This window comes from Haemorhous mexicanus, chromosome 28, assembly GCF_027477595.1.
Source record: "Haemorhous mexicanus isolate bHaeMex1 chromosome 28, bHaeMex1.pri, whole genome shotgun sequence".
NCBI lineage: Eukaryota > Metazoa > Chordata > Aves > Passeriformes > Fringillidae > Haemorhous > Haemorhous mexicanus.
The window spans coordinates 2,678,289-2,698,771 of NC_082368.1; the positions used below are offsets into that span (position 1 = coordinate 2,678,289).

The 20,483-nt window shown below is 51.5% G+C and overlaps 2 protein-coding genes and 1 gene segment (V, D, J or C); all 3 read left to right on the forward strand.

Annotated features, from left to right (window-relative positions):
• The first annotated feature begins 220 nt into the window (after nt 1-220).
• Nucleotides 221-11,926, forward strand: LOC132339032 (Ig heavy chain Mem5-like). Its single transcript, XM_059869076.1, has 8 exons — nt 221-326; nt 613-923; nt 6,891-6,898; nt 7,033-7,088; nt 9,796-10,071; nt 10,709-10,816; nt 11,100-11,216; nt 11,300-11,926. Exons 1-7 carry the CDS (start codon nt 269-271, stop codon nt 11,213-11,215), a joined length of 933 nt encoding a protein of 310 aa, XP_059725059.1. The 5' UTR covers nt 221-268; the 3' UTR covers nt 11,216; nt 11,300-11,926.
• A 2,345-nt stretch (nt 11,927-14,271) lies between these two features.
• On the forward strand, nt 14,272-17,626 carry LOC132339186 (Ig heavy chain V region 6.96-like). The segment is given in 2 exon segments: nt 14,272-14,482; nt 15,197-17,626. Coding segments are annotated over 2 exon segments (531 nt in total).
• Nucleotides 17,627-17,987: 361 nt separating this feature from the next.
• The window catches only part of LOC132339030 (Ig heavy chain Mem5-like), a 28,362-nt gene continuing 25,866 nt past the window's right edge, over nt 17,988-20,483 (forward strand). The window contains exons 1-2 of one of the 2 annotated variants that reach the window (XM_059869074.1): nt 17,988-18,091; nt 18,508-18,818. In XM_059869074.1, coding sequence (XP_059725057.1) covers nt 18,034-18,091; nt 18,508-18,818 — 369 coding nt within the window. In that variant the 5' untranslated portion in view covers nt 17,988-18,033. The remainder of the gene's footprint in view (nt 18,092-18,507; nt 18,819-20,483) is intronic. The other variant, XR_009489592.1, reaches the window with a different exon arrangement.

Genomic DNA, 20,483 nt, shown 5'->3' on the forward strand with positions numbered 1-20,483 from the left:
CCTGTTGCCCACGGCAGCCCCGGATCCCAGGGACCTTCCGTGCTACGGGGGCGAATTTCCGGGCGCGTTGCCCCCGGTGCCTTTGGCAGAAGGCGCTGTCCAAGCGCGCAGCGCTGCTTTCCGTGCGCGGCCCCGGGGCCCGGGGCGGGGCTGTCGGGGCGGGCAGAGGCGCCGGCGCTGCCCCGGCGAGGCGGGGCCGGGCGGGAGCGGCCCGAGCGCGGCTCCGCTCGGCTCCTGTGCGGCTGCCGCGGGGCCGGGGCCGGCAGCGATGTTGGCCGGGCCGGGGCCGGGGCTGCTGGCCTTGGCCTTGGCCTTGTGGCCGGCAGGTGAGAGCCGGGCGGGGAGGGCAGCGAGCCCGGCCCGGGGAACGAGCGACAGCGACACCCAAAGGGAGGGACACGAACAGGGACGGGACAAGGGCAGAGGCTGGGGAAAGGACAGGAGCAGAGGCAGGGGAGGGAACACGGGCAAAGGCTGGGGCAGACTAAGGGACAGCGGCTGTGTGCCGGGCTGGCGGCAGTGGCTGTGCCGGGCCGGGGGCACCGGGACACCGGGACAGCGCCCTCGGTCCGCGCTCGCGCCCTGCCCGATTCCTGCGCTCTCCCTCCGCAGGGCTCTGGGCACAGCCGAGGCTGCAGGAGGCCGGCGGAGGGCAGCGAGCGCCCGGGGACTCCGTCACCCTCTCCTGCCGCGGATCCGGATTCGCCTTTAGGGATTATAGAATCTATTGGTATTTTCAGACACCCGGTGGAAACCTCGCGTGGGTGTCCTTTATTGGTTCTGATCCAAGAGTTCTTTATTTTGACCAGTCAGTGCAGGGGCGGGCCAAGATGTCCCGGGACAATTCCCGGTCCGAGGCTTACCTCTCCCTGCTGACCCTGCAGCCCCGTGACTCTGCCCGGTACTTCTGCGCTGTTCACACGGTGACAGGAAACCCAGCTGGGCTTTAACACAAACCAGCTCGGGGCTGGCGCAGCACCCACGAAATTGGGAGATGGTGAAAACCAAAGTGGTTCAGGGCTGTTCCTAAGAAATCAGGTGCCATCCCATGCAGCACCTGTGATCCTGGCCTTTCATCAAGAGCTCCTTTCCCAACACTGAGGCTTTCCTTCTCCTGAGTCCAAGTTGCAACGTTCTATTCTGCAGAGGAGGTTCAAGGTTTTTCTGTCATCGAGTCAGCCTGGTGACTGCCTGGCTCCAGTCCCAATCAACCTTCCTTGGCCTCCTTCTTAAGTGTAACATGCAAAGCCCCTGCAGAGTCCTGGGCTGCCTTTGCTGCAGGGCAGGGGTCTGGGAAGGCTTTGACAGGAAGAAGCAGCTGGAGAAGTGTCATCACTGGGGAGCCAGGAGGGTGCAGGGCGAGTGCAGGGAGCAGGTGAGGAGCGCTTTGGATAAGGGGTTTCCTGGCCAAGGTGAACTGAGATCCCGGGGCATCCCATGTGTGATCAGCAGCTCAGCAGAGCCAGGGCCAGAAGGCCAGGGGAAGGAGAAGCTGACAGCCTCCCTGGTCACCTCCGAAGTCCCAGCAACAGCCTGGGAGACTCTCAGGCCAAAGTTGGACCCTCATAAACCTTTAGCCTACCACAGCATTTCCTGCCCAATAAAAGGTCTGTTCCTGCACCACCCAGGGTGAGAGACAGCCAGGAGGGCACCAAGAGCTTCAAGATCTGCTCCTGGTGCCCCACCTCTCCCCCTCAGTGTTGTCACAGGCAGAGGGAGGGACCAGCAGGGACTGGGCCTGAGAGCAGTGACAGAGGCCCAGGCAGGGCAGGTGTGGGCAGAGCTGTTGTGCAGGCACAGAGGAGCTGGAGAGAGGCCACTGAGAGCGGGCCTGGCCATGTGGAGTGCCATGTGTGTGGGCTTCTTGCCCATTGTAGGTAAGTGAAGGCAAGGGCTGATGGCCCCAGGAGCTGAGTGTGGCCCTGGGCTCTGCAGGGCTCTGGGAGCTGTGCTGAGTGCTGACAGCCAGAGCTGTGCCCCGGCTGGAGCTGCCCAGCCATGCCTGTGGAACATGGGGAGAGCAGCCCTGCTCCTCTTGTGCCTCTGAGCTGGGCACCTCCATGCCAGCTGCCTCCTCTGCAGCCTGGGCACACGCAGGGCACCTCCCTGCTGCACTCAGATCTCGGGGCCCAGCGCTTTGCCCTGGCACTGGACACTGCTCCTGGGGCACTGCGGCCCCTCTGGCACAGACCAGCTGGGGCATGGCAGCACAGGGCACAAGCCCCACTGCCTGGGACAGCCCTTTGTCCTATCTGTGCTCACCCAGAGCAGCTTCAGGGACAGGAGAATGGCTGCCTCACCATCCTGTCTTGGCAAGGACAAAGGGTTTTGTCCCCCCATGGTGCAAATCCTTCCTGCTTCTTTGGGGAAAATCAGAGAGAGCTTCCTGTCTGACTGGGGAATGGAGGGAAGGAAATGTGGTGTCTCCTTCCTTGTGAGCCTGGCTAGCTGCCACCAGCTCTGCCCATATGGGTTAGCTGGATTGAAAGAGGAGGATTTTGTCCTAATACTGATCCAGTGCCAGTGCAAAGACCCACCAGCATTTCCCTGACCGTGTGGGAATCTCGGAGTTACTGTGCCTTGTTCTTGCTCTCTGCAGCAGTCACTGGGCAGGTGACCTTGGAGCAGCTCCCCAGGGAAGTAACAGTGCAAAAGGGACATGAAGTCACTTTCAACTGCAGCATGAAGGATGGTGATATGAGCAGCTACTACATGCACTGGTACCGTCAGGGCCCACAGGGCTCTTTGGAATGGATTTACAGGGAGGGTGATAAATATGGAGAAGGTTTCCGAGATCACTTTAAGGGAACAGTAGAGAGCTCCCAGAACAGCTTCACACTGCAGATCCTGGCAGCACAGCAAGGAGATGCAGCAACGTATTACTGTGGAGCAGGCTCACCATGGAGCAGCTCTGCAGCAGAGTGAACCAAAAACCAGCAGATGGGCAAGACAGATCTCCCAGCATTTCTTTCTGGCAGCTGCTCCCCAGGGCTCTTGTCAGGCAATGGCAGGTTCAGGAAACGTCCCTCTGGCTGGGTGCCACTAAAAGGCACTGCAGGGAGGGCTGCTGGAAGTGCTGGTGCCAGTGATGGTGCAGGAGGATCTGTCCTGGGAACTGCAGAGGCTGCAGTTTGGGGAAGTGCAGGTTTGGTGCACGTTGCCTGGGCTCCTGTCCAGCTCGGTCTCATTTCTCCTCAGTGCCTTGGCTGCAGAGCCATGGGATGATGGGGATGTGTTACTGGAGCTTTCAGAGGACTGGAACTTACCGGCAACAAAATAGAGAAAATTTCCACTAGAGAAAGAAGCCGAAAAATCCTGTCTTCCACCAACTGTTAAAGTTGAAAATATCCCTGAATATTGCAGGATTAGGAAAATGCTCAACAGTTGCAGGCTACCACTTTTTGTATGATTAAGATAATAATCAAAAAAAAAGCCAACTTCAGTCAACTATAACAACAGGAAATAGAGTCAAATAAAGCACCATCAGCTGAAGCAAAATAAAAAATATAATAATTAACTAAAATAACCGTAAAAAATCCTGAACAATTCTTAAATATGGACGGACTTTTCCCCTGGCATGCAAACAGGCTTTGAGGAGAGTAATGCTTGAAGGTCTAGAAGACTTAGAAAATATAGGATGAAAATAACTTGAAAATTTATAAGCTTGAGAGATGATTCCCAGAAAACCTTTCAAGCATTGAACCCTAACTTTATTGTTGTGTGTTAAAAGACAAACTGGAAACCAGATCCTTTCTGTGAGGTACTTCCAACAACAATATTCATTTCCAAAGTGTGAGAGCAGTATTTGAGTTAGAGGAACAATAACTGTCCACTCTGCCAAAAAAAAAGCAAGGATGAAAATGTTATTTCTAGTGTAGAGAATCCTCTGGAACAGTGTTAGATGTTCAGAAGTAGAGCAGTGTAGAGGGACAGGAAAACAAATCAGCACTACAAAGACATGAAAGAGGAGACATCACCTGGCACTGCAAACCCCCCCAGATGTTTGAGTAGAACTGTCTAGCACAGTGTGGACTACGTACCACAGTGACTGAAAACAACTGAACTACCACAGACAAACTGTCTCCCTTCTCTTGAAGGAGGAAAACACAGTGACCCTACTTCATCTATTTTCCTTCGACATCTGTATGCACATACACAAATTTGATTTACCAGAATTACTGAAACAGCAGAGCAACCCACCTAATTTCCCAAGACCAATTTCTTACCCATTCAACCTGAGATCTTGGCTCTTGCAAACAGGTCATTTTAGACATTTGATCATCATGGCCAGCTGAACAAATTGGCAGGAACCTTCTGTATTTACCAGTTATGAGTTTATTCAGAAGCCCTTTGTTCATCCTTTTGGACATCTGACACAAAGCTTGACTTACTGCTTTGTCAAGAGGAACCATTCTTAGGGTTCAAAGAGGTGATCTCTGAACATGAGCAGCTCTCCTAGACCCCTCCTCTGTCCAGGACCATAACCCATGGGATTCCTTCCAGAAGATCCCAGATTCTGCTCTCCTGAAGCCCAGGACTCCAGTCCTGTTTTTGCATTGCTCTCCTCTCCCAGAATCCTGAGCTCAAAGAGTGCATGGTCACTGCAGCCAAGGCCACCCCAACCACCTCACATCCAGCACCAGTTCTTCCTCAGTGGCACAAAGAGGTCCAGCTCAGCAGCCATTTGTGTTAGTAAGTTAGCATCAGTACATGCCAGAAAACTCCTGACTGTGTGTGCCCAGCTGTGCTGTCCTGCCATCAGACACCTGACACACTTCTGGCACCTCTCGAGCACTGGAGCCCAGGGATGTCCCACTGTCCCATGGAAGCCTCACCTGTTTCTTCCCATTCCTCTCATATTTTCTGCCCATATTTCTGTCTTGGAAAGGGCTTAAATTCCCTACCCATTCATATTTTTGTTCTTGTTTTGTGTTCAGAAGGATCATTGCCTGCCCTGGCTCAGGAAGTATCACAATGTGTGAGGGGCAGTCGGATGCCCTGAGAGTTGGGGGCCAGGGGCTGCTGCTTCCTTCCAGAGGGGCTGCTCAGCTCAGGAGCCACATGGCAAGGGCGTCTGCCTGGAGACACTGCTGCCCTGTGCTTTTTGCCTGTGTTTCTTTCTTTTCCTTTGGCACTGTGAGTAGGGATTGCCAGCTTGATTCCCTGCCCCTTTGTGGCTTGCGAGCCCAGAACCGGTGTGTGCTCCACCAGGAGCCGGGAGGCAGGAGCACACTGGGCCACGCCCTGTGCTGATCCCAGGATCAGCCGTGGGCAGTGAGCTGTCCAAAGGAGCAATCCCCCTCCCAGCCCTGCAGTTATCTGCCACTGCTTCAGGGACTTTTGTCACACTATAACTTGACACCCCTTGTCTGCCCAGTCACCCCTGGCTCCTGCCACAGCTTCAGAGTTTCTCCTACACTTGGTTAACCACAGAGGTTAGTGTTGCAGCCTGCTGCTTCCAGGTTCTTGCTACAGCTGGTCTGGCTATATGGAGGGGCACTGGGAGCATGCGCTCCTGTGGGACTGTAAAGGTAGCCCCTTCTCCATCTCTCCTGCCTGCCCACCCACCAGTACCCACATGCAGAGAGGCGGCCGAGCTCGCACCACAGCGCCCCCTGCTGGTGCGGAGGAATCGTCGCACCCGCCCTGCCCAGCCTGGAGCCAGCAGCGCCCCTGCTGGCTGTGCCCGGAACTGCAGTGAAGGGGAAAGCGCCTGCGGCCAAGAGAGGCCAGGCCTGGGTGTGTGGTTCTGATTGGTGTTAATGCTGTTGTTGTTTGTTTGAGTTGTTATACATACACTTGCTGGTAAAGAACTGTTATTCCCTTTCCCATATCTTTATCTAAAGGCCTGTATTTTAAAGTTATAATAATTGGGAGAGAAGGGGTCATATGCTCCATTCCAAGGGAGGTTTCTGCCTTCCTTGGCAGACATCTGTCTTTTAAATTAGGACAGCCACCACCACCTGTGTGAGGCAGCACAGGCAGCAGATGGAGCAGACAGAGTCTCAGTCAGAATACATTTATTTCCATGACCTTGCTAACCTGAGGGAATCCCTGAGCAACAGCCAGGCAGAGGCAAGGAGAGACACTGGCATCTAAACTGGGTCCGCGCTAGAGGATCCCTGGATTCAGTTCACCCTGGGCTGTCAAGGGTAATTCCCAGCTGGAAGGTCACTTCAGCATTTTATGACCCTCCTCTGTGTCTTCTGCTTTTAATCCTCTCCTCCCAACACCCTCAGAGCCAGCCTGCTACATCCCAGAACTTCATTCACACTACCACTAGTACCTACAAGAAGAGAAGTAGGGGGATTAGAGTGCATTGCAAGAAATGCTCTGAAATAACACCAGAGGTACTGATTATTTTTCTGCTTTCTATCCACCTTAACTCCCTCAGACTTTTCAGAGGTGTCCCGTAATCCCCAAGTTCTCATTTACAACTCAGCCTCTCTGATATTATTTGAGATCCTTCCTTGAAAGCCATATGGTGTTTCCTCATGTGGTGCGTTGGGTCTTAAAAACCACTGAAGATGTCATGTGACTTCCTGTATAATCCAAAATTCTGTGTAGTGGAACAGAGACGGTTTTTGTTTTTAAATATATCACTGTGCTTGGGTTTTGGATCCCACAATGATATAAACAGCATAGGGACCTGAACAAAAACAAAAAGAGGGAAAGAAGGTGAGAAATTTTGGGAAAGGATGTAGATGGGTGACTCTAATAATTAAGAAGCAAAGAACAACATTCTTCCTATATTTCTTTTTATCCTGAATACATAATAGAGCTCATGAAGGTTCTAAAAGGTGGAAGAAAGGGAGATGTTAAAAATTCTATACTCAACCAAGCTATCTGAAATCACTGAACAATTCAATTTACCTTTTTTCCCTTTCCAGTTTTGGAAGTAAATCTACCTCTGGATCCCCTCATAGGCATGCACCCATGGATAAATAGGACTAATTGCTTTTCATCACCTTTTTTTACAACACCTTTGAACACCATGAGGAAGAAGTGAGTTATTGAAATAAGTCTCATCAGTGTGAGAATAGCTAAGCTTATATTTGGACCAGGGACGACTCTCACAGTTCTACCAAGTAAGTGACATTTCTTTATTTCTAAAACTTCTTTTAAAATTATTGTGGGGATGCAAAAGGGAATTTAAAGGCTTGGGTTCACTGAAAGGATTTTCAGCTGCAATAATCCCTTGAATGCAATCACGCTCCAGCCAGGCTTTCAAGCCAAACCCTCAGCTTAGATCTGCTCAGGAAGGTTTCCCAGGAACAACTGGGCTGACTCTGCACAGAACCATTATTCCATGATCCCCAAACACCAGCAGGGCACTGCTTAGCATGTGATAACTTATTCCCACTTTGGGCAGCACTCTGGCCCAAATTTACTGTCCAGTGTCCAATTCTCCAGTGGGCTTTCACTGACTGACTTGGGGCAGGAATGCAGAGCTCAGTGAAGAGCTCCCAGCATGAGGAGTTTTGAGACAGATCTGTAACTCCTGGTTGGAGAAGTTCTGGTTTGACACTGGCAGCACACTGCCAGTGTGCCCAGGTAAGGAATTCCACTGCCCTGGGGACAGAGCAGGAAGGAGGTGAAATGGCCTTGGGCTGAAATTCTCCCAAGTGCCTCATATCCAAGAGCTCCTGGAATGAAAGACAATTGGCTGCCAAGTCGTGTGGGCTCTGAAAAGAGCAATGTGGGGAGTAGGGATTATATGAAGCCTTTCTTATTCCTATCTTTATTTATAATTCTGTGATGAACAATAAAGGTGCCTGTAACCCCAAGCTTTTCTAGGGAAATGTGAATGTTGGGGTGGCAGAGGGGTTTTGCATGTTGAACTCTGTGATCCCAAAGTATCAGGGGCATCCCTCAGGAATTGTTGCTGTGCTTTCAGAGTTCTTCATGACTTTAAAGTGTGGCACAAACATTCCATGATATTTTACATCCCTAAAACATCCTGCTCTCCTTCTGTAAAGATGTAAGACAGGATTAGGGGTCTGCCAAATATCACTGCATGTCTGTAGGATATGCTGCATGGGAATAAATGTGTATTTGGGAACAATCTCCGTGCACTTCCAGCTCCTAAGGGACAAAGGAATGTAAATTTACCATTGTGGAGGAAGACCTCTTCTTTCCATGCTGTTCAGTAATTTTCTTTTTCTAGCTAATGGCAGGATATTTTCAGAGCTGCAGAGAGATTATGGAATTATGTTTGATAGTAATAGACATTGAACCTAAAGTATCAAAGTCCCTTTCAAGTTTCCTGTAATACTTAATAAGTTGAAGACAAAGTTTCCAGGATTTGAGCAACCTCCTCTTTGGGGTTCTGAGTTCCTTTGGGAGCTACAACTTAAAATATGCATTTTATGGTGTTTACAGCACAAATACTTTGCTGTCCCAGCTTTTGCAATACCTCAAATCAAAATGACAAAAAATAGCAACCATTAGCGTCACTGTGGGATACTCCAGGCGTATTCAGTTGAGGGCTCAGTTAAGGACAGAGAAGGTTTTCCTGTTGGGCAGGGTTGCATTATTCCAGAATAAACATTCTCTGAGAATGCTAAGGCCCATTACTTTCTGCAATATAGGGCTTCTCCTATGACTTTATAAGATGAAAGCAACGATGAAGAACAAATTTTTGTCCAAATAAATTTGAACATAAACATAAAAGGTGAATTCCTCCAAGAAGGAAGCAGTGGTAGGAATTCATGGCTGCACTGTTAGGGAATGCAAACTAGTGGGACTCGGGTGAAACTTTTTGGCTCAGATCAAACAAATCTTCTGCTCTCTGTACCACAGTTGCACTGTGTACATTATTGCTTGCTGATGATGTGGACCAGGGAGGTATTGCAGACAAGCAGCCTGTTTGTGTTCTGGCTGTTTGGAAAGCCTGGAGAGGAGACCACATGAAAAGCCTTTCAAGGTCTTCTCAGAGAACACAGAATGCACAGGACTGACAGGCCCTGGCCAAGCCTGGTACAAGAGCTGGGAAGGAAGTGTTGGATTTCTGGTGGGTGTCTGGTTGCTGTAGGTGTGGACAAGTGTGTAGTTCTGCCTGTTGGATCAGGAGAGCTGACCCATGAAGTTGTGGCAGAGCACAGTTTGGCTTTCACCTCAGTTCCTCAGCAGTGGCATGGGGCTGATGGGGAAAGGGTGTAAAATCAGAGCTCCTTGATCAAACTTCCATCTGTACCCTGGGATGAACAAAATGTTAGAGCTCAGGGATCTCTCGACCCACCTGCAAGGCAGACACCACACAAAATGAAAAGCCTCATGCACCTCTCTTTACCCAAGAGACTCCTCAGGGTGCTCCTGTCAAAGCAGACCCGTCAGTCTTTGTGGATGTGTCTGACAGCCTTTCATAAGCTGAGCCCTTTCTGGCAAGAAAGGCTGCTGGAGGATTCCTTTCAGTTTCACATTTTTACTTTAATTCAAATTGCTAATCTGAGTTAAGTCCTGAAATTTTTTGAGGCAACTCTTTATTCTCCATATATGACCTGACCTAGAGGCAAAGGTGTTCTGTTTAAAAAAGAAATCATAGTACCACAATGACTTGTTGGCAACTAAATTGTTTTGACACCAATAGTTTTCTTGTAAGACAGCAAGTTGTGAGTTTAAGAAATCTTTTCTGTTACTTGTATCTCTAATGGCAAGGAATAATGACATAAAAGACAGTAAATGAGATTGTTACAAATTAGCAACAAGTGGAGTACATGTGAATTTTGGGTTACTCAGCACTCAGAGAAGGCTGCAGTAAAATCAATCCTGTCCAAATCTTGCTTTTCTTTGCAGACATTTCAAAAACTTCTGACCCTGAAGTAATTGTGATGAAATCAAAGAAACTGGAAGGAGGTGGCAGCTCTGGGAAAGCAGCTTGTTTGGCAAGGAACTCCCCTACAAAGCACATCAGCTTGGAGATGCCCTCTCAGGAGGTGGTCTATGAGCAGAACACATCCATTTTGACGTCAGAGGGCTTGTACAGTGCAATTAAAGTGGTCAGGGTGACAGAAGACACAGAGGTGACCTGCACGGCCCAGTTCGACAACCGCACGATAACAGCACAGCCAGGTACAGTTTGGTGGCACAGCTGTCACCTGTTTCTGGAGACAGTGGCCTGTGGGGGGCTTGGTGTTCTCCTTCTGGACAGCACTGCCCTGGGCAGCCAGCAGAAATAAGAATGACATTTGGTGTTTCAGCAGGGAGAGCTGAAAGATGTTTCAAAGCATCTAAAAGAAATGGTTTTTCAACTGTTTAATTACTTTGAGATCCTTTTTTTGGGACGGAGAGGGAGGACACCATCTATTTCATTCAAATGTGAATTTCCTTATGATTCAATCCTTTAGCCTATAGAATCAAAGCCCCTGCAAGACAAGCTGGAACAGCCCTTCGAATACCAACACAAAATTAAAGGTGGGGTGTGGTGTGTGAGTTTTTTAATTAAATGAATTGTGATAGTGGGTGGGTTTACTCTTTTAATCCTGAAGGTCATACAAATAGTAAAGCAAAACAATGCAGGAATTTTTCAGTCTCCTGCAAATGCATAGAGAAATTGTCTCTTCAAATAATGTCAGAATTAATCTTGACCAGCTGAGGCCCACTCTGAACTTTCCTCTGATTTTCTATGAGAAATCTCATCTCAATATTGTTAAAATCCTGTATAAAAGGTGGATATAGTTTAAAATGCGTTTTCTTTATCATGCTACAGAAGAGGAGGATGAAGAACCAGTAACAGGGTTTGGGGAACCAAACAGAACCAGAACAGAGTCAGGGGCCAGTGACCGGGTTTGCAACAGCACAGAGCCCTCAGCACAAGGTGAGTTACCCAAACAGGATGTGAAGTTACATTGCTCTCTGGGGGATAAAGGCATGGAAATGTATTTTCTCCAGGGCAGAGGACTCAGAACACAACACATTCAGCACACACAAGCTGCTGCTCCAAGGTTGCTCCCCTGTTGTTGCCATGTTCTCTCTCGGCTGTTCCTTTGCTGCTCTTCCTTTCCCTGAAAATGTCACCTGTGGATTTCCCACTTTCTGCCAAGATCAAAACACCAAAACCTAGACCATGATCTCTCCTCTCTTTTCTGGTCACTGAGCAGATGCTGGAGGGCAGAGAGTGAACATGCTGTCCATGGCTGTGCTGGGTTTTAGAGTCCTGCTGGCAAAGAGCATCGCCTTCAATGCCCTCATGAGCATCAAGTTGTTTCTTTTCTGAGGTAAGGGAGCTCACAGCTCTCAAATACTGGTTCCTAGGCCCAATGTCATTAAATGTACTTTAAACCTCCTGTTGCTCTTCCAGACATGGAGAATGAACCCAAAGAAGAGCAGGAAAGAACGTGAACCAGCAGCCCAAGGGGGTGGAACAAGCAGGGCCAGAGCTGCTGACAGAGACCACCCAGGACACAAGGCAACACCTTCCCCTGAAGACATGCAACACTGTTCACTCCTGCCTGGCCAGCTGATTTACACTGAAGACTTTTAAGGGCTTTTGCTGTTTCCTCTCCTCTGAACACTGAGGAGAGTGGATTTATCCTCATCCTCCTGCTAAGTAGATCCCCCCACTCTCCTGGCATTTACACACCAGTGTCCAACCTGCTTCAATAGCTTTGAAAACTCCAGTGCTCACTGCAGATAGATGGCCTTTGAAAAGCACCTTTCCCAGGCATGTTGTGTTACTGCCTGTGGAACTGGAGTAGCACTGCTGAGGCAATTCCAGCCCAGGAGCTGCCATTTCTAGCTTTGGGTTTACATGGATTTAATAAGTGTGTATTGCAGATAAGAAGAGCTCAGTAGAATCTGGATTGATTTCATTCAACCAGATATTGTTCATTGCTTGATTAAGCCTGTATTTCTTCTGCCAAATGTATTGCATGTGAATTTTAGGATCCTGCAGTTGTGACAAAAATAAAGTTGTGCTGGGGCAAAATGCTGTGGTTTTTCTGTGCTTTTTCTTCTGAAACTGGGATGGAAATTTCTGAAATCTAACTGTCCTAAAAGCCCACTGGGATCAGAAACACAGCTTTGATAATGTAGATTTCCCTTTGGCTGAATTTGTCTTTTGCAGACTTTGTACAGGGAAGGGTCTCTCTGGCACATTCAGGAGCTTCAGTGAGGAGAGTCCTGGCTGAAGGCACGACGGAAGAAAAGGCTCCTGTCAGCAGAGAAGAAACCCTGCTGTTGTTTTGCACTCAGGGATAGGAGGAAGGGGCCACGAGAAAATGATTTGGGGTGGTTTGATGGAGTGATAGTTTCCATAGCAACTTGGTTCTTCCCTAACAGAGCCCAGCCCACACCTTCCCCAGCTCATGCCCCTCTCACAAGCTACAGGCAGGATGCTGTGGTCACCATTTCTGACTCAGTTCCACCAGGCAGCATCAACCCTCCCCTGCTTTTGAAAACACAAGGTAACCACATCCTGAAGGGGAAATAAGGCTTTGCTCCTCTTGCCCGAGCTCCTGCAGCCTTCAAGAGAGCCTCTGCACAGGACACAGCAAGGGCTGGTGCACTGAGCTTGCTCAGTTTAGTCCCTCAGTCCTGGAGTGCTGGAACAGTCCTTTGAAAAGAAACTTCAGTTCCTTTTCCCCTGGGCAAAGGGGAACAAAACCCCTGACTAAAGGTACATGAAGAATTTTCAGTAGACATATAAAAACATCTTAGCAGACTGGGAGCAGCACAGAAGATACACAAAAGATAATGACCATTAATGTATATCAGCTCCAAACATCAGCCCTGGCATGGTCAGAAACAACTGGTCAGGGAAATGATTGATAAGAGCACAAAGAATGAGAACCAAAATAACATTAAATGTGAAGGGATCAATAGGAATTCAAATACTACAAACTGTGGAACTTCTTAGCAATGAGCATTGAACCAATGAATTTCTCTGGGTTTTGACTCTAGAAGCAGAAGAAAACTCCCGTAGAAACCTTGAGGGATGGAAGGATTTTCTCTGCACAACCCGTGAAATCAGTGGATGAAATGATTTCAGGTGTATCTCCTGGCCAGAAAAAAGTATTGCCTTTATTCTCTCCCATGGAGTTTGGTAGTTAATATTTGTCCTGCTGATCAAGTCAAAATGGTGAGAGCTCTCTCCTGTGGCAGAGAATATTAAAAGCATCCTAAAAGAATACAGCCCTGTCCAAGAGGTTACATGGGAAAACATCATGAAGAACATGATGAGAATGAGCAACACTAAACACCTTTTCGTACCACTGAACCCTTCAGTCTTCTTATATCACTTTAAAAGTACAATGCAATAATCATATTCTTGCAACTGCAGGTCATAATCTGACCTATCAGTTTTGTGCCACAAAATCCTATAAACCTCTGCACAATATAGATCAAACATAAACAGGAACTCATTAGGAGTATGGTTAATTACCTGACTGCAAGGGCAAGTCCTCTTTTTCTTTTGCCATATATTTCAGGCAGCAAAAATGATTTGAACTAAAGTTTTGGGAACCTGATCTTCCCCTGCAAAACTATTCAGGACAGGGCACTGCAGAACTCCTGGCAATGTCTGTCCTTCCAAAGCACAACTTTGAAAATAAATGTCAAGTCTAGAATTCCTGTAGGGAGGGCCTTAGTTGATTCCTGGCTATGCCAAAGCCTGCCACAATCTGAGCACTTTGTTGTTTGTGACCTGTATTGAAACAAACCCTGCAAGGAGACAGAGTAGAGACAACCCAGTCTGGTGGGCACCTCTAACAGCACTGTGCACACACAGTTTTATTTTTATGACAAATAAAGACTCTGGCCAAGGGATTCCACCTGTCTGGGAGCACTACTAGATCATCCTTGGGAGAATATCTTTCTCTAACACCTCACAGGAGCCTTCTCCAGAGGCTGAGAGTTCCTGGCCTCTTCCCAATCCCCTTCTCAGTGCCCACAGCCCTGCACAATATCATCTTGGGGAGCACCTTTGGGAACATACACAGGGTTAGGTCCCACAGCCACAGGAACAGCCCCAGCAGCCTTGGCACCGGTGGCTCCATACCTGATACAACTAATGCTGAGATCAGATTGGTCTCCAGCCCACTCTGGGTAGATCTGTTCTCATCTCAACCCTTCATGCCACACGCTGGATGCCAAATGAGGCTGTTGAGGTTTAGGGATGGATTTCCCAATTTCGTGCTCCCACTGAGCCACTCCAAAGCAAGGCTGAGGCTCTTTCACAGGATCACACAAAGTGTGAATATGGAGAGGGCTTAACAGAAAGATGGGGACCACCCAGGGTGAGAGACAGCCAGGAGGGCACCAAGAGCTTCAAGTTCTGCTCCTGGTGCCCCACCTCTCCCCCTCAGTGTTGTCACAGGCAGAGGGAGGGACCAGCAGGGACTGGGCCTGAGAGCAGTGACAGAGGCCCAGGCAGGGCAGGTGTGGGCAGAGCTGGTGTGCAGGCACAGAGGAGCTGGAGAGAGGCCACTGAGAGCGGGCCTGGCCATGTGGAGTGCCCTGTGCGTGGGCTTCTTGCCCATTGTAGGTAAGTGAAGGCAAGGGCTGATGGCCCCAGGAGCTGAGTGTGGCCCTGGGCTCTGCAGGGCTCTGGGAGCTGTGCTGAGTGCTGGCAGCCAGAGCTGTGTCCCGGCTGGAGCTGCCCAGCCATGCCTGTGGAGCACGGGGAGAGCAGCCCTGCTCCTCCTGTGCCTCTGAGCTGGGCACCTCCATGCCAGCTGCCTCCTCTGCAGCCTGGGCACACGCAGGGCACCTCCCTGCTGCACTCAGATCTCGGGGCCCAGCGCTTTGCCCTGGCACTGGACACTGCTCCTGGGGCACTGCGGCCCCTCTGGCACAGACCAGCTGGGGCATGGCAGCACAGGGCACAAGTCCCACTGCCTGGGACAGCCCTTTGTCTTTGCTCTGCTCACCCAGAGCAGCTTCAGGGACAGGAGAGTGGGTGCCTCATCATCCTGTCTTGGCAAGGACAAAGGGATTTGTCCATCCATGATGCGAATCCTTCCTGCTTTTTTGGGAAAATCAGAAAAAGCTTCCTGTCTGACTAGGTGGAGGGAAATGTGGTGTCTCCTTCCTTGTGAGCCTTGCTAGCATCTGCTAGCTCTGCCCATCTGAGTCAGCCGGCTTCAAAGAGGAGCATTTTGTCCTTCCACAGGTCCAGTGCCAGTCCAAAGCCCCACCAGCACTGCCCTGACCTTTGCTGAATCTTGCAGTAACTGTGCGTTGTTCTTGCTCTCTGCAGCAGTCACTGGACAGGTGACCTTGGAGCAGCACCCCAGGGAAGTGACCAAACAAGGTGGAATTGAAGTCACCTTCCACTGCAGCATGAAGGGAGCTGCTATGAGGAGCTACCACGTCATGTACTGGTACCGTCAGGGCCCACGAGGAATGGAATGGATTTGCAGGGACAGTTATGACTATGGAGAACGTTTCCATCGTCGCTTTAAGGGAAGGAAGGACAGCTCCCAGAACAACTACGCACTGCAGATCCTGGCAGCACAGCAAGGCGATGCAGCAACGTATTACTGTGGAGCAAGAATCACCCTGAAGCAGCTCTGCAGCAGAGTGAACCAAAAACCAGCAGATGAGGAAGACAGATCTCTCAGCATTTCTTTCTGGCAGCTGCTCCCCAGGGCTCCTGTCAGGCAATGGCAGGTGCAGGAAACGTCCCTCTGGCTGGGTGCCACTAAAAGGCACTGCAGGGAGGGCTGCTGGAAGGGCTGGTGCCAGTGATGGTGCAGGAAGATCTGTCCTGGGAACTGCAGAGGCTGCAGTTTGGGGAAATGCAGGTTTGGTGCACGTTGCCTGGGCTCCTGTCCAGCATAGCCTCATTTCTCCTCAGTGCCTTGCCTTGGCTCCCAGCCCTTTCTCCCCAGGGACAATCAGCATGGCTTTGGGAAGTGGGAATTTGGCTTAGCCACATTGACAGCCTTTGACAGTGAAACAAAGGGTCTTGCTGGGTGAAAAGAGAGAGTGGATGTTGGGCATTCTTCATTCAGTTGGGCTGCCAGTACTGACTTCCCTCGAAACCTTCTGCACAAATCCTTTTATTATGGCCTAGAGAAGTGCTCAGTGACATGGATTGTGCACATTGCACAGATTCCTCCTCCCAGTATCTCCTCCTGGGCTGGGGGAAACAAAATTGCTGAAGGCTGATCTGACTGCTGAAGCCTGAGGTGAATAAAGCATTCAGGACCTCAGCCCTGTCCCATATCCTCTGTCACCTGGTCCCCATCCCATTCAGCACTGGGCCCACCTTTTCCCAGCCTCGTTTGTCCATGCAGCCTCCTGGCATGTTGGCCTGACTCCTTGCTGACTGGGGAGGAACCCTCTTCAGTCCAGCACTGCTGGGACTGGGGACTGCTGTGTCCCCTGCTGGGCTCCCAAGGCTGGGAAGGACATGGACACAGGGGAACAATGCAATGAAGGGCCATGAACACAAGGGAGGGAACATAAGGAGAGCCTGGGAGATCTGGGTTGGTTTAGCATGCAGAAGGAAATGTTCTGGGGGATCTGACACTGAGCTGAAATACTCGAAGCTCTCTGAGTTCCATTCATGAGGACATTCAGAACTGAACAGGACAAGGCTGTGGGCACCTCCTGCCCCTGCCCCCATCAGGCAGCTCAGCCCCACACAGCTGCTCACTCAGTCCCCCTCACTGCCATGGCAGAGAGAAACAAAATGGTGGAGTGAGAAAATGTATTTTTTGACAGAGAGAGAGTTGAGAAATCATGGCAAAACCAAAAGACAAAAACCAAACAACATCAAGAATTAACTCCTGCATTCCCATGAGCACAGAGGAGCAGCAAAGCTGGCTCCTCTTCTGCTCCCCTCTCCTTATGCCTGTTCTGGCTCTCCAGAAAGAACAGCATCAGCTCTGATGCCTTTATGGGAGAGCTTGGGGGCCTCTACCTGTGTCTGCAGCCTTATAGAACAACAACACACCCTAGGTTCTGACAGAAGAACACACACCACAAAAACAGCAAACAACAGAAATACAGAAAACAAACCCATGCAGAATAGCTCTCCTCACACCTCTGTGTGCCTGTCACATACCCAACCCAAATTTCCTTTGTATCATTTGCAGGTTTCCCTGGTAACTTTTCAGCTTTGAAGCTTGCAGCCTGAAGAGGACACAGGGTTGTCCTCAACACTGCTGTAGCACGAGTTATTTCTGGAAGTCCTCAGTGACAAAAGCTGTCAAAGGGCTAACTGCAATATTCTCCTGCTTACAAGAAAGAACAGTGCCTGAGACTGAGCTCTGACCACAGGGCTGCTTTGCCCTGATCACCCTCCTCCAGGCAGCTTTTCCCAGCTCAGAATACCCCATAACATGAGAAAATCAGTAGATGATTGAACCTACAATGAAACCAGACAATGAACCATGTCCAGTAATGGAATCAGTCAGAATTCAGCAGAAATTCCAGCACTTCTATGGGGCCTGAGTTTTAAAGAATGAACTTTCCTGCACTACTGACCACTCATCTGCATCACCTACATGGGAACAGGTGTAGGGATCCAGCACAGGACAGCACTCAGGGATTCTGTGAGCAAGAGTTGCTTATCAGACCTGACCTGCTTTTCTCTGCAGCAGGATGTGCCATGGACTAGGTGAGGGCACAGCCCCGAACTTAGGTAAAGCATAAAAGAATAAACTTCCTTCGTGATTCAGTGCAAGGCATCCCTGTGTCCCTGCTCAGGTGAAAAACCGACATGGCAAAGTGGGGAGACAGATGTGTCCCCAGTACTCGAGCGTGGCCTCAGCAGTGCCGAGGAGAGAGGAGTCATCACCTCCCTCAGCTGCGGGCAGCCTGTTGCCCACGGCAGCCCCGGATCCCAGGGACCTTCCGTGCTACGGGGGCGAATTTCCGGGCGCGTTGCCCCCGGTGCCTTTGGCAGAAGGCGCTGTCCAAGCGCGCAGCGCTGCTTTCCGTGCGCGGCCCCGGGGCCCGGGGCGGGGCTGTCGGGGCGGGCAGAGGCGCCGGCGCTGCCCCGGCGAGGCGGGGCCGGGCGGGAGCGGCCCGAGCGCGGCTCCGCTCGGCTCCTGTGCGGCTGCCGCGGGGCCGGGGCCGGCAGCGATGTTGGCCGGGCCGGGGCCGGGGCTGCTGGCCTTGGCCTTGGCCTTGTGGCCGGCAGGTGAGAGCCGGGCGGGGAGGGCAGCGAGCCCGGCCCGGGAGAACCAAGGACAGGGTCAAGGAAAGGCGCAAGGACAGGGACGTGGGTAGTTGCAGCAGCAGGAGCAGAGACAGAGGAAGGGACAGGGGCATGCTCTGCCCTCGGGTTCGGCCGCAATATATGCAGCAGGCTCAGCCCCGGGAGGGCTCTCAGGGCCTCACCTCGGGTATGGGTGTTTTCCCCGGAGAAGCGAGGTGGGGATGTGGCTGTATCCGGTCCAGGGGCACCGGGACGGCAGAGGAACAGCCTCGGGCTCTGGTTGCACTGCGCACGGTGCCTGTGCTCTCTCTCCGTAAGGGTGTGGGCACCGGGACACCGGGACAGCGCCCTCGGTCCGTGGTCGTGCCCTGCCCGATTCCTGCGCTCTCCCTCCACAGGGCTCTGGGCACAGCCGAGGCTGCAGGAGGCCGGCGGAGGGCAGCGAGCGCCCGGGGACTCCGTCACCCTCTCCTGCCGCGGATCCGGATTCGCCTTTAGGGATTATAGAATCTATTGGTATTTTCAGACACCCGGTGGAAACCTCGCGTGGGTGTCCTTTATTGGTTCTGATCCAAGAGTTCTTTATTTTGACCAGTCAGTGCAGGGGCGGGCCAAGATGTCCCGGGACAATTCCCGGTCCGAGGCTTACCTCTCCCTGCTGACCCTGCAGCCCCGTGACTCTGCCCGGTACTTCTGCGCTGTTCACACGGTGACAGGAAACCCAGCTGGGCTTTAGCACAAACCAGCTCGGGGCTGGCGCAGCACCCACGAAATTGGGAGATGGTGAAAACCAAAGTGGTTCAGGGCTGTTCCTAAGAAGTCAGGTGCCATCCCATGCAGCACCTGTGATCCTGGCCTTTCATCAAGAGCTCCTTTCCCAACACTGAGGCTTTCCTTCTCCTGAGTCCAAGTTGCAACGTTCTATTCTGCAGAGGAGGCTCAAGGTTTTTCTGTCATCGAGTCAGCCTGGTGACTGCCTGGCTCCAGTCCCAATCAACCTTCCTTGGCCTCCTTCTTAAGTGTAACATGCAAAGCCCCTGCAGAGTCCTGGGATGCCTTTGCTGCAGGGCAGGGGTCTGGGAAGGCTTTGACAGGAAGAAGCAGCTGGAGAAGTGTCATCACTGGGGAGCCAGGAGGGTGCAGGGCCAGAGTGCAGGGAGCAGGTGAGGAGCGCTTTGGATAAGGGGTTTCCTGGACAAGGTGAACTGAGATCCCGGGGCATCCCATGTGTGATCAGCAGCTCAGCAGAGCCAGGGCCAGAAGGCCAGGGGAAGGAGAAGCTGACAGCCTCCCTGGTCACCTCCGAAGTCCCAGCAACAGCCTGGGAGACTCTCAGGCCAACGTTGGACCCGCATAGACCTTTAGCCTACCACAGCATTTCCTGCCCATAAAAAAGGTCTGTTCCTGCACCACCCAGGGTGAGAGACAGCCAGGAGGGCACCAAGAGCTTCAAGATCTGCTCCTGGTGCCCCACCTCTCCCCCTCAGTGTTGTCACAGGCAGAGGGAGGGACCAGCAGGGACTGGGCCTGAGAGCAGTGACAGAGGCCCAGGCAGGGCAGGTGTGGGCAGAGCTGGTGTGCAGGCACAGAGGAGCTGGAGAGAGGCCACTGAGAGCGGGCCTGGCCATGTGGAGTGCCCTGTGCGTGGGCTTCTTGCCCATTGTAGGTAAGTGAAGGCAAGGGCTGATGGCCCCAGGAGCTGAGCGTGGCCCTGGGCTCTGCAGGGCTCTGGGAGCTGTGCTGAGTGCTGGCAGCCAGAGCTGTGTCCAGGCTGGAGCTGCCCAGCCATGCCTGTGGAACATGGGGAGAGCAGCCCTGCTCCTCTTGTGCCTCTGAGCTGGGCACCTCCATGCCAGCTGCCTCCTCTGCAGCCTGGGCACACACAGGGCACCTCCCTGCTGCACTCAGATCTCGGGGCCCAGCGCTTTGCCCTGGCACTGGACACTGCTCCTGGGGCACTGCGGCCCCTCTGGCACAGAGCAGCTGGGGCATGGCAGCACAGGGCACAAGCCCCACTGCCTGGGACAGCCCTTTGTCCTATCTGTGCTCACCCAGAGCAGAATCAGAGACAGGAGAATGGCTGCCTCACCATCCTGTGTAGGCAAGGACAAAGGGTTTTGTCCCCCCATGGTGCAAATCCTTCCTGCTTCTTTGGGGAAAATCAGAGAGAGCTTCCTGTCTGACTGGGGAATGGAGGGAAGGAAATGTGGTGTCTCCTTCCTTGTGAGCCTGGCTAGCTGCCACCAGCTCTGCCCATATGGGTTAGCTGGATTGAAAGAGGAGGATTTTGTCCTAATACTGATCCAGTGCCAGTGCAAAGACCCACCAGCATTTCCCTGACCGTGTGGGAATCTTGGAGTTACTGTGCCTTGTT

Coding starts and splice junctions, on each gene's coding strand:
- LOC132339032 (XM_059869076.1), top strand. CDS start 269: ATGTTGGCCGGGCCGGGGCCGGGGCTGCTGGCCTTGGCCTTGGCCTTG. Junction 7,089..9,795: donor GACTCTCACAGTTCTACCAA/GTAAGTGACATT, acceptor TTTTCTTTGCAG/ACATTTCAAAAACTTCTGAC. Junction 10,817..11,099: donor CACAGAGCCCTCAGCACAAG/GTGAGTTACCCA, acceptor GTCACTGAGCAG/ATGCTGGAGGGCAGAGAGTG.